Source organism: Calliphora vicina, chromosome 3 (genome assembly GCF_958450345.1).
Source record: "Calliphora vicina chromosome 3, idCalVici1.1, whole genome shotgun sequence".
NCBI lineage: Eukaryota > Metazoa > Arthropoda > Insecta > Diptera > Calliphoridae > Calliphora > Calliphora vicina.
Genome location: NC_088782.1, coordinates 40,891,781 through 40,906,203, shown reverse-complemented (window position 1 = coordinate 40,906,203; position 14,423 = coordinate 40,891,781). Strand labels below are relative to the sequence as shown.

General features: G+C 27.4%; 1 protein-coding gene across 1 annotated transcript in view; it reads right to left on the bottom strand.

The window, feature by feature from the left end:
* The window catches only part of LOC135953582 (proton-coupled amino acid transporter-like protein CG1139), a 92,662-nt gene extending 82,612 nt beyond the window's left edge, over nucleotides 1-10,050 (bottom strand). The window contains exon 1 of the mRNA XM_065503533.1: nucleotides 9,767-10,050. Coding sequence (XP_065359605.1) covers nucleotides 9,767-9,811 — 45 coding nt within the window. The 5' untranslated portion in view covers nucleotides 9,812-10,050. The remainder of the gene's footprint in view (nucleotides 1-9,766) is intronic.
* Between the last annotated feature and the right edge of the window lie 4,373 nt (nucleotides 10,051-14,423).

The following is a 14,423-nucleotide window of genomic DNA, read 5'->3' as shown; positions in this document are numbered from 1 at the left end:
CGCACTTTCAATATCCGATCGGCCAACGCCATATCGGGATTTGTTCAATTGTTTCGGGAGTAGAGACCTCAACTGGGCGTCCAGAACGTTCTGCATCTTCCGAAATTCAGTAAAACACTAGTATTTATCAAACTTAGCATTGGTTAGAGTGTTGGTTTTTCAGCAAAAAATAATGCATAATGAGCAGACGAAATTCACTTTATTCTTAATCATGCAATTCCGGTGACTACTACAAAGAGAAGCTAGCTGTAATATAAGCAATATCTCATAAAATAACTTAGTTAAAAGCAGGGCAACCTAAAATATGCTCTAAAAATAGTGTTCACAACAAATAATTGAACAAGTTTGATCGTTTTGTTTAGTTGTTCATATGTATTCTGAGGTATTTGACTGAACTAAGTGCTAGAACGATGTCTCTGTGAATGTTATTGCAAGCAGTGAACAAAATGAACAGGTGACTAATGTTTTTGGAAATGAATTTTACACTGATCAATAAACTCAGGACCACTTTCTTAGTCGGTTAAGCGATATACGTGCGTCCGTCCGTCCCTTCATGTAATCCTTGTAATCAAAGAACAGATCGCAATTTTAAACATAATTCGACAAAATTTGGCACAGACATTTCCTCAAGGACTAAGCCAATTGAATTTGGTTAGAATCAGTTCATAATTTCTCCTAGTCCCCATTTTTCCTAGCCACATTACAATAAGCACCATTCTCGAAAATTTCATTAATATGCATAAATATCTGAAATATCTCAGTATACAACAAAAAATCAACACTAATATGTTTCATATACATATAAGCAAATAATCCCAAAAAAATTTTGTGACGATCGGTCCATAATAGTCTTCCGAAAATCACTTATCGAGCATAAATGTCATATAAATGTGGTACTCAAATAAGATTCAATACAAATAAGTTTCATATCAAAGAAAACTGTTTACAATCATATATTCGGTGTAGGGTATCATATGGTCGGTATTGCCAGACTATAATTTCTTACTTGTTTTGTACGTAGTTCTTTATTATTTGTTAAATTTTGAAAAAATATGAAATATTCATGAACGTTTTTCATTTTAAAATAATTGCGTTAGTATATAAAAAGCTAAACAAGTTAAAATATGCTTTCAAGAGCAAAATATGCACTAACAAATCGATGCCAAAATTCTTAACATTTTCTGCAATGGATAGATACCTAACTCTTATGTTTATATGACGCACCGTAAAAAATATGTTATTGCTTATATTTGGTTGCCCTGTGAATCAATCTAAACAAATAACAAAATATTTAGATCTGCTTTTTTCGTACAAATAATGTTTGGTTATCACAAAACAAATTAACATTACATATAAGTAGATACAAACAACTTAGGTTATCTTGCTATGTTCCCCACTTTTTTAGTCTTATGGTTTTATATGTTGAGCTTCAGTTTACTTGCACATTTATCATTAGCTGTCTACTCGACATGTGAAACTAACTAGCAGCTAAGTGAAATATTTCAACTGACTCATTAGATTACTTAGAGACAATATAGTGACAAATGAGGCAACGATATACATATCAGCTGTGATTAGGGTTTTTATCCCGGGAATTCCCGGTACAAATTTCCCGGGAATTTTGCGAATTTTCCACTACCCGATTCCCGGGATTTTTAGTCGGGAATCCCGGGAATTAAAAACTGACGAAAATGCATAGAAAACAAGTTAGAACTCTGTTTTTTGGTAAAAAAAAGTTTTTTACAGTTTTTTGCTTATATCTTGGCAATAATAGACCGCTTATTATTATTTATTTGGGGTTTTTCGTATGAAAATTTAAAAAGAGAATTCATTATTTATAGAATTTATTTCTTATTGAATCATTCTAATTTCTTTAAATTTCTTCTTCAAATCCATAACAAAATAGCTTCAAAAATTTATTAAATGATTAAATTTTTCTTCTATTAAAGGTTTAAGACAATTTTTTCAATTAATTTTGTAAATGATTTGATTTAACAAAAATTTAATCATTCAATTAACTTTTAAATTAATTCAGTTTAAACAAAGGCTTTGGAATGAATCTAAAAATTAAATATTAGGAATGAATTTATGGAATGAAAGGCTGACATTTTTTAATTAGGGATTAAGATTTTAGTGACTTAAGCTCAAATTTTATTAATTAATTCGAAGCTCTGATATTTAATAATTACTATTTGATCGCCCCGGCTTCGCCCGGTAGCATTTACTAATGTTAGTTCTTCAAGTTTCTCCAACCCACGCACACCAGCCTGTTCTTATTTATTTGCAAATAAAATATCTAAATTTGTACTGCATACTTTAGGGAGCTTTTTTATTACAGGACTCACCAAAAAAGAATTTCCGAGGTTTACCCGGAATTTTTGATTTTTTTTTCTTTACAAACTAAAAATTCTCTCCTGAAAATTTCGAATCGAATAAAAAAATCAGCCAAATCGCTCCAGCCGTTCTCACGTGATGACATTACATACATGGACCATTTCATTTTTATATATATAGATTTGGCTATAATATTCCTAATTTACAGTATCATTATATATTTCGGGAATAGCCGGGTACCCGGGAATGTAAATAAAAATTTCCCGATTCCCGGGAATCAAAAAAGGTCAGGAAATTAAAAACCCTAGCTGTGATGGATAAAGTAGTCAAATCAACATTGCTCACATTATAAAGCATATTGAAAGTAACCAGACATACATGAAGAGGTACATTGCCTTTCGTGCGTAGAGAAATATACATAGAGCGGAAACTTTTCTGTTAAAGACCTAACTCAGTTTTCAAAAACCTAAGTGGTGAGAATGTATTAGTAAAAAACAAGTAAGAGAGCTATATTCGGCTGTGCCGAATCTCATATACCCTTCAAAAAATTATACATTAAAATAGTTTTATTTAAACAAAATTATTTTTTTTTTAAATTTTGTTTTCCAAATTGTTTCTAATTTTTTTTAAAAAAAGTTTTTCCAAATTTTTTTTTTAATTTTTAAAAGAAATTTTTTTGGAGAAATAATTTATGATAAAAAAAAATCGGGTTAAAAAATATTTTTCCCGATTTTGACCCATTGTAGGTCAAACTTACTATAGCCTTATATATATGTTGCAATGGACTTTGAAATACCTATCATTCGATATCCATATTGTCTATATTAATGACATAGTAATCCAGATATTGATCAAAAATAGGGCAAAAATCGAGGTCGGAAGAATTTCCGACATATTGATGTATGAATCATGTATTTAAGTTATTTGGGGGCTACGGAAAGTTGATTTCAACATACAGACGGACATGGCTATATCTACTTCGCTATCTATAACGATTCAGAATATATATACTTTGTGGGGTAGCAAAAGAAAAATGTAGAAATTACAAACGGGATGACAAACTTATATATACCCTTGCCACTGATGGCGAAGGGTATAGAGAAACATTGAGCGGAAACTAGAAAAAAACTCAAACAAAAAAATTACTCAAAATTGTCACACATACCAGTGTTGTTTTTGTTTTCACATAGTTTTTTCTACTAATACATTCTCAACACTTAGGTTTCTGACAACTGACAGCAGAGTTTCCGCTCTATGTCTATTCTCTATGTAAAAAACTATGTGAAAACAAAAACACTTTTTTGAGTAATTTTTTGGTTTGAGTTTTTTTTTCTAGTTTCCGCTCTATGTATATTTCTTTATGCACGAAAGGAAAACAATTTTCAAATGTTCGTATGAAAATCACTCAGTTTTTAAATAATTTTTGAGTGTTTTTCATACAAAAATTTTAAAATTATTTTACTCTCGTGTTTTTGAATCAGTCCATAAAACTTTCCATTAACAATTCTAACAAGATCAGCATATCAATTTTCATACTCTTATCAATATGATCAGACATCTTTTAAGTAAAATATCAACTTATCTAATCAAATAAATGGGTATTGACCCATTTAAGATTGTTTTTCTCTTTGATGTCATGATCACCACATCAATTTTAAGCCTCTTATCAATATGATCTGACATCTTTTATGTAAAATATCAACTAATCTAATCAACAAAATTTTCAATTATGAATTGATTAATTTTATAGTGTCTGGTAAAGTTTCCATTTAAGACTGTTTTTCTCTTTAATGTCAAGATCACCTTATATATTTAATATTCTTATCAATAAGATCTGATATATTTTAAGTAAAATATCAACTAATCTAATCAAATAAATTTTCCAGTACAGATTGATTATTTGTTTAAATAATATATTCTGGTTGGTAACTTCCCCATTTAAAATTGTTTTTCTCTCCGATGCCGTTTTGTCTTGGGTTGCTATTTCTTACAAACATCATACCAATGGCCTTCAAACATTGCAATCAACAGGTTTTACAAAACATTTTGAATTTGGAAAAACAGCAAACATTTTTTTACACAGAAAATAATAAAATTTTCAAAAATTTTCTGAAATTAATAAGACATTTGCTATAAGTTTGAAGCGGTATTGGCAGTCAGCTGTTAAAGTACTCGTAGTTTAACTTTAAATCCAATCAGTTTAAGCTTAGTTTAAGCAACTACAAATTGTTAAAATTCTCTTTAACATATGACATTTTTCCATAGTTTTTCCTCTCAGTGGAATTCTGTGTTAAAATTATCTTAATAATGACCATAAAATAATAACAACTTCAATTATGTGTATTTATTTACCTTTAATAATAAACACTTCAGATGTCTGTCTAATCTTACTGAAAAACATGACCGACCGACCGTCAACATTCATTGATTTTAGGAAAAATACGAAAAACAAAAAAATTTAAAAATTTGATTTATTAGTTTATTTTCAAATAATCTTTATAATTAAAGTATAATTGAAACAATGTTTATACTCAGTTACCAAAATGAAACGTTATCGATGGATGACATTCTTGAAATTGCACAATAAAAGTTGAGATTTCCTTTAGAGTAATTATGGGCAGTTATAAAAAAATTATGGTTAAAAGAAATTAAAAAAAAAACATTAAAAATTGTATTTTATTAAATTTCATTTACTTGTAAACAAATTCCTTTTTTTTCCCTTCTTATGTTTTATAATGCCTGGATCAGGCCTTAAATAGGCTTTGATATTATTCAAATGAGCACGATCCGTAAAAATAAAAATCTCAATTTGCATTGAACAATTATTAAAAATGCGTTCATTAAAAAACAGTCATTATCCTAAAGTAAAGTTACTGATCCCGTAATTGTTTCCTTGGAGGTAGGGACCCATTCTAATTTTCATCACTTTGTTTGCTCTTACCAAAGTCATGTAAGTTCAAATAAACATTTACTGAAAATAGTGGTTACGCTTATTTCCTCAAAATATTTAAACAATGTCAACGTTTTCTTTAGTCTAATATTATTTAATATATTTTAAAAGTCAATCGAATAATGAAGGTTGTTTATTTATAATCAGCTTTCTTATCTTGAAATCGTAATAACACCCAAAAGTGTGCCTTTACAAACAAAAATAAATAACTGAAAACAATACTTATAGCAACAAGTATTTATTGAGATTTTTGTTTTTAATAACAACTCAAGTTGTTTTGTCATAAATCACAGTAAATAAATTAATCTTTACCGCAAAATTTCACATGATCAGCATTTAAAAACAATTAGATTCTATAAATTTCGGGTTAAAATTATTATTCCAATACCTGTTACTAAGTACTTTTATTTTTAAATTGTAAAACGAATCAGATTTAATAATTATCTAGAATCAATACAAGTGCTTACATACAAATTTGCAATAATTTTATTTTGATTTCAATAATTTTGTCACACTTGAGATATCAAAATTTTACGAGGGTTGCATAAAAAGCTCATGGTGTCTGCTTTCGACACTTGTCATTCTTCAAACAATGACTGTCATATTTTTAGTTAGGTGCTTTAATTAATCTATATCTGTCAAGAAATGCGAAGAATAGTTCCATAATGATACTATTTTGATAAAATATTTATTTAATAAAAGTTATTTCAAAACTAAAGTACTTGTAATTGACATTAAAGTCAGCTGAAATCAATGAGACAATTTCAAAGCTTCTTAATAGACAAATGTTTTGATTAATTGTTTACCCCAGCAAAATTGTAGAACTTTTAGTAAACAACATTTGTTTTGTTAAAAAAATCTTATCGTAAAGGCCTTTCAAATGTCTTTTATTTGATATAAATATTCAGGTATGTTCTGATACTCAAATCAACAACAATCAAATTCGAATAATTTGGAATATATTTTTTTCGTGCTTAAATTCTGAAAGAATATTAAATAATTGCTACTTAATTATTTAATATTCTTACAGAATTTAAGCATGAACAAAAAATATTCCAAAACATTCGAGCATTTTTGAAAAGTTCTGTACAAATATTAAAACCTTTGGAATTTAGTTTGTTCAAAATCACATAATTTTACAATTGGGGTATTCACACGGTGTACTATTTGGTCATAATGTCCTAATATAATATGATAGTTTGTTGTTGTGTTTAAAACAAAAAAGTTCTAAACTAATAAGACTATTTGAACTATGTTTATTGTTTTGTCATAAAATAATACTTTTTTTTAAAAAAAACCACAACAAAAAATATTATAATATATTAGGACTTTATGACAATATGACTAATAGCAGACCGTGTGAATACCCCAAATATTTATAGTCTAATTTATACATAAGTTTGTCATTCCGTTTGTAATTTCTACATTTTTTCATTTGCGACCCTACAAATTATATATATTCTGGATCGTTACAGATAGCGTATCGACTCCATGTCCGCCTGTCCCTCTGTATGTGGAAATTAACTTTCCATAGCCCAAAAAAAAACATACATACAGCAATATATCCGATATAAACCAGTTTGGTTGCTGTTTAAAATATGGAAAATCGGCCCACAAATGACTGAGATATAAGGAATAAACCAGGAAAACATCGTTTTTTGATGTAGTATATCTGAATTACTAAGTCATTAATATAGACAATATGGATATCTAACGATAGATATTTCAAAGACCTTTGGAACGACGTATAGAACACGATAGGAAGTAATAAATAAAAAATGTTTTAAAAAAACTTTTAAAAAAAAATTTACTTTTGATTACCTTTTTTTAAATATTCTTAGGGTCTCATTTTATAAAACGAAACGTTTGGAAGCGTATGCAATTTGTATGAAGAATACTGGGAAAAGGGTTTGAAACTTGAATATTTTCCATACAAAATTTGTTTAACGTTTGTCGTTTCGTTTTATAAAATTAGACCCTTAATTTTACCACAAACTCGAAACTTTATTTTATGTTATTCGATTCTGCTCAAATTTTCAGCATTTTGTTTTTAAAAGACAAACAATAATTTTTGGCTTTGGAGCACTAAATATTTATTTTAAAAATCTAATATAAGGGCCACTCTATTGGACACAAATGGGCTGCATTATATTGGTTATAGCAATTTGAGTTGACCTAGCCTAAACCCTATTCTCATTTTTCAAAATATTAACATGAGTTATTCACAATAGACATAGTTGCAAAACTGGCTTATGACGAATTCTCGATTACTACAAAGTTATTTTAAGTTAAAGTACACCGACCATTAGACTTTCATTTAAAAATTTTGTCAATATTTTAAGTCTTACATGTACAATAACCATTCTCAAAATACCATTACCAAAAATCCGAAAGTTCAGGTGTGAAGGCAACTTTTTGAAAACGAACCAGTTTTGAATGAAATACACACATTTATTACCAAATATTTAGCGAACAGTCGCATTGTGTAGAGGTCAGTGTTATATTATAAATTAATTTATGGAAAATTTATATTAAGAAACAAAATTTAATTCAGATTTACGATATGATCAATTTCAAAAAATACTTTTTAAATTAAAATTTTTTGGAAATTTTAATAGAAAATAAAAAAAATATTAAAAAGAAACAGAGCTAGTTCCGCTGTGCAGAATCTTATATACCCTTCACCAAAGTATATTTAAAGATAAATTTTATTTTTTTTTTAAAAAATCGTTTCCCGAATTTGACCCATTTTATGTGAATACAAGTAAGAAAGTATGGTCGGTCAAGCCCGACCATATAATACCCTACACTAAGTAAAAGAGCAAAAACATTTTTCTTTTAAAATTTCAATATTTTATATTTTTGAGTGATTTTCGGAAGTGGGCCTTATATGGGGGCTATTCCCAATTATGGACCGATCACCATGAAATTAGGTCGTGTGATTTATGTCTATATGAAAGTTTAGTATGTTGAATTTTGTGAGTATACCAACATTTTTAAGCGATTTATGCACGTTAAAGTGATTTTCGGAAGCGGGTCTATATTTTTTTTTCATCAAAAAATTTTATTTGTCATACATTTTTTTTCCAAAAAAAAAAAATTTAAAAAAAGTTAAGTAAGTAATAAAAGTAATTTCGAAAAAAAAAATTTTGAAAAACAATTAAAAAAAAAATAAATTTTGTTTACCTAAAAATATTTATTTAAAATATTTATTTTGGTGAAGGGTATATAAGATTCGGCACAGCCAAATATCTCTTACTTGTTTTTTTTTTAAATTTAAGATTTGTTAACATTTCCCTCGAAGGTCGAAATGCATTCTGACTTTTAGTTTTTGTTCTGTCAGCTGTTTTGTGAGTGATGTCATAATTTTAGCACGTGAAATTTTGAGTTAATTTTTTTTATATTTACTAGTCGTATCATAATTATTGTTTTTTAAACTTAAACCGGCAACAATGCCCTAAGACACTTTTCATCTTTTTGCAACTGGTTCCTAAACTTAATTTGCAAATTAGTTTCTGATGGCTCATCTGAGTTTAGTGGGTCATAATTACCCTAAAAAAATTATTCGACAACTTTTTTTAAGTTTGCGGGTTAGAGGGTTAATATATTTATCTAACCAGAGCACCCTGATGGCAAAGTTTTGCAAAAAAACATAAACGATGATTTCAAAAAATATAATTGTTTAGCAAAATGCCAATAGTTGCCAATAAACTATGTTTTAAAGATTATAGAAAATGTGGTTAGTAATCTGACCACCAAACCGGAAAGAGTTAAACTTAATGGGCTAAATCCGAAATTTCGACATAAAATGAGATAAATTTGAAAGAAAGAAAAAGTAGAGAACGTCTATTAAAAATTAGAAACATTTTTATAAGGCTATAATAGTAAGTTGGACCTACAATGGGTCAAAATCGGGAAAAATATTTTTTAACCCTTTTTCATCAAAAAATTTTTTTGTCATAAATTGTTTAAAAAAAAAATTGGGAAAAAACTTTTTTAAAAAAAAATTAAAAAAAAAAATAATTTTGTTTAAATAAAAATATTTAAAAAAAAAATATTTTTAAGTATAATCTCTTACTTGTTTTTAATTTGTTTGTGAAAACAATATCTGGCCCATAAATTGGCTCATTTTTGAAAAGTAAGGTATTTTTAGGCAGAATACTGGAAAAAGGTTTCAGTGAATATTACGTTTCGTTTTACAAAATCAGGCATTTACAAATCCCAATGAACTGTTTTATAATACCCAACATTTTACACAATTTCTTAATGGTTTTATTCTTAAAACCTCAGTTCGTCACACAACAATTTGTTTTGATTGATGAGATTTCTCTTAGTTTAATTTTTTGTAAAATAAGTTTAATTATTTGTTTTAGTGTTTCTTTTGTATAAACATATTATTATTATTATTATTTTATATATAAACATACATATAATTAAACACAATTTTAAATTTTAATAACTATTTTTTCATTCATAACTTACACTATCCACCGTTCCATTTTTTTGGGTTATCGTGGCCAATGTCATGTTGTTTGTGATTTGGGAATATAGTTTATATGCCGGTTATAAAACACACACAAAAATTGGTTTAAATAAAACAATAATAAACCATAAACACTTCCTATTGTTAACAAAAGTCAACACAATTCAACTACCAATTAAAATCAACATACAATATTGTTGAAAACAATTTATGTACTAAATAAATAAACTAAAAATTAATTGTAATGTAGCTTTTTTTAAAATTTATTTTTAAGCAAATGTTAATGCCTGTAATAACAAACACTGAAATAAAACTGAAAATTCTTAATTCACAAAAAGTGCTTTAAACCAAAACAAAAACTGAAGAAAAATAAAAAACACTTAATGATTTTTTTTTATATTTTGTTAACAATTTGTGTGTGTGTTTTCGGTTTTTGTTTTTTGCAGTTTTTGTTTTATAATATTGTTATTTGCTTAACTTAATAAACTCTTTACACTCCAAAAAAAAAAACAGATATAAAATCTCACTCAAATAAGTAACAACCAGTCAGTTAGTCAGTCACAGCACACTCGTCGTGCTTCACCAGAACACTCAGATTTTAGCACAGCACACTGTTTTTGGTCACTCATACTTACTACATACGGATTTCACTCAAAAACCGTTGTTTTATTTTTCGTATTTGAATTATGGATTGTTTTGGCTTGTACTCATATGGTTTTTGTTTTCTGTGTAGTTTAATTTAACATTGAATTTTAACGTTTATAACATTTTAATTTATTTAGGTCTTTATTAGTGTAATATTGTTTTAATTTCTTGATAAATCGTTGGACAAAAAAAAACCAAAACCAAATCATTTGATTCGTTATAAATATTTATTATTATTTTAACACATACTGCACGTTCTATGACATTTTGAACAATTGTACGCTACTACCCGTCATTTTTTAGGAAATTTCGTGTGAAACAGAGCACAGTGGGGTCAATCGCAAACAAAGTGGTAATAAATCTGAATATTTACCGATTGTATTCCTCATTTTGTAAAACACAACGACAAACTTAAAACAAAATTTGTACGGAAAATATTCAAGTTTACAAAATCAGGCATTTAGAGCCTCATTTTATAAAACGCAACGACAAACGTTAAACAAATTTTGAAACTTGAATGTTTTCCATACAAAATTTGTTTTACGTTTGTCGTTACGTTTTGTACGACAAACGTTAACAAATTTTGTATGGAAAATATTCAAGTTCAAAACCCTTTTCCCAGTATTCTTCATACAAATTGCTTACGTTCCTGAATGCTTAGTTTTATAAAATTAGGCCCTTTGTATGCAAAAAATTCAAGTTAAAGGGACTCATTTTATAAAACGAAGCAATCAGAAACGTAAGCAATTTGTATAAAGAATACTGGGGAAAAGGTGTTAAACATGGATTATTTCCATCCAAAATTTGTTTATCGTTTGTTGTTGCGTTTTATAAATTGAGGCCCTAAAACCTTTTTCCCAGTATTCTTCATACAAATTGCTTACGTTTGTGAACGCTTCGTTTTACAAAATGAGGCCCGTAAGCAATTTGTATGAAGAATACTGGGAAAAAGGTTTGAAACTTGAATTTTTCCCATACAAAAAATTTTAGGGTTTAATTTTATAAAACGAAACGACAAACGTTAAAATAATAATGAGGCCTTAAACGTTTGACGTTGCGTTATATAAAATAAGGCCCTTAAAACCGATAAACTAAAATTATTAAATGAAGCATAAGTCAAATCAAAATTACAGTTATCTTTTAAATGTCGTTTCCCAAATATTCGTTTTACTTTCTTAATGAGGCCCTTAATCGTCATAATATATTTCACAATTTAAATGACTTGACAAATTTTAACACTTGTTTGAAAACGTTTTTAGACATTTCTGTTTTCAGTTTTTCAATCATATCTTTTATTATTGGCAGTCGCTTAGATAAGAAATAATTTAATTTAGTTTAATAGTGTTATAAATGTTATTAATCATTACAACAGTTCACATTATCTTTATGCATTTTAAAAAATATTATCGCCAGATTAGAGTTTGTATTTACTCATATTTTATTTAGCCTGGCATCACTTACTTAAGTACATACAATAATAAATGCCTCTATAAGATATTGACGTCAACTAAAAACTATCGCTTAATCGATTTTTAATCGGTAATGAATCTTATCGGATTTCAATGTTATTTTTAACTTAAACAAGTTTGTTATTTCCTAGCAAAAACTTTACATTTTAAAACATTTCATGGGCCTTATTTTATAAAATGAAAAGTTTTGGAACGTAAGAATATTCAATGAAGATAATAGACTCACAGTGCCTCATTTTATAAAACAATTGTCGCAACACCCACCTTAGAATATACCAATCTGCGCAGAATCACTTTCTGAGATCAAGATAATTTGACACTTTCTTACTTGTTTTATAATATGAAACCACAAACGTTTAATAAAATTTATATGAGAAATAATAATCAAGATAAAAATTTCTGACGTTTCAAAACGTTTCGTTTTATAAACTCAGGATATTAGAGTCTAATTTTATAAAACGAAACGTCAAAAGTTAACAAAATTTTGTATAGAAAATATTCAAGTTTCAAATCCTTTTCCCAGTATTCTTCATACAAATTGATGAGCTAAAAATATATTCACCGGCTACAGTAGCCAACATTGGGAAAAATGTAATGAAAATATTCGGAGAAAAGTTTACTGTAAATAAATCTATATGTTTTAATAAGTAATACTCAAACTGTAAACAGTAATTCCATAGTTCTAATAAAAAACAAAATGCTTTCAGTTAATATTGAAACCAGTAGTTTGAGAAGCTTTGAATCTCTCTAACGTTGGATAAGTGTTATAACAAATTAATAAAGGCCAAACTTGAAGACCTCTATCTATGTAAATAGTAAAATTTTAACGAAAAATTTTTAATTTTTTTTACATTTTTAAATTTGCAAATCAATGAAATTTTACAAAGACGAAATTGTAGAACTTTATCAATCGAGATCTTGTTGATAAAGTATTAGAGCAAACTTTAAACTTTGATAAAACGAAGCGTTCAGAAACGTAAGCAATTTGTATGAAGAATACTGGGAAAAGGTTTTAAACTTGAATATTTTTCATACAAAATTCGTTTAACATTTGTCGTTGCGTTTTCTAAAATGAGGTCCTGAAACTTGAATATTTTTCATACAAATCTTTTCAAACTTTTATCGTTTCGTTTTACAAAATGAGAGAATAGGGCCTCATTTTATTAAATGAAGCATCATTTTATAAACGTAAGCAATTTGTATGAAAAACACTGGGAAAACGATTTTAAACTTGAATTTTTTCCATACAAAATTAGTTTGACGTTTATCAGTGCGTTTTACAATATGAGGCCCTACAGCGTCGTAAACTTATTTAGGGCATAATTTTATAAAATTAACGAAAATACAATTCCTAAATTCTTTACATAGGGTCTAATTTTATAAAACGAAACAACAAACGTTAAAATAAAATTCTACCCTTTTCACAGTATTCTTCATAAAAATTGCTTACGCTTCCAAACATTTCGTTTTATAAAATGAGACCCTATAAATTTCGCCAATCTTCTCTATAAGAGCAGATCCAACGTGAATTGTGACGTGACTAATAATGTAGCCATATGTTTTATTTCAATTTGTACATTTCAGTGGTTTGTGGCTTTGCTAAGACAAATGCAAAACCATAACTGTTAGAAAAAATATAGCACAATGTTGTATACAAGTTTAAGTTTTATAATAAGTTATATACAAAATGTTTAATAATAAGTGGCATATAAAATTCTGTTATTGTTTGTTATACACATTCCACCCGTATATATTTTCTAAAAATATAACAACTACAATTGTATAGATAATTATAGCATATCTTTAGGCTTTAATAAATTTGGTGAAATTTTAAATTATCTAAAACTGTCGTGTGTGTATAAAAGAAAATTATTACTCGCCAAATTCTCTTTTAATTTAAAAAAGTCAGTTCAATATTATTTGAAGTTGCGTTTAAAAAATACGGCATAAATAAATTAGTCAACTGCCAACATTTGATACATAAAGTTTATAAAACATTACAAAATATTAAATATGTGCTCGTAGTTAAGAAGTAAATTTTAAGGTCCCTCATTCTAAAAAAACGAAATTATAAATATTTCACAAAAATTCGTATGAACAAATTTCAAATTTCAGAACATTTTCTCAATATTTTTGGCACATATTTCTTATGTTAAAAATTTAATTAAAAAAAATTCCTACTACATATTTTTCAATTTATAAAACGAATAGATTCGAAACTGTAATTTTTTCAATATTTTTATTTAAAGTTTTTTGGTTTCGTATCATAAATTTGGGCCGATAAAATTCAACCTAAAACAAATTTCAAAAATCTTAGGGCGTTTAGTTAATATAATTTGTAAGAAGTACTGTTTTTAAATTTTGACATTTTCCGTACAGAGCACCATATTATAAAACAAACGTTAACAATTTTTATGAGTTTTTTTCTAAAAATATTTTTGTATATTTCGCAGTGGATAGAAACATTTTATTTTGGATTGGAGGAAATTCTAAATCAGACACATCCCAGCTCAAATTTTGTGAAATTTCATTAATACATCTC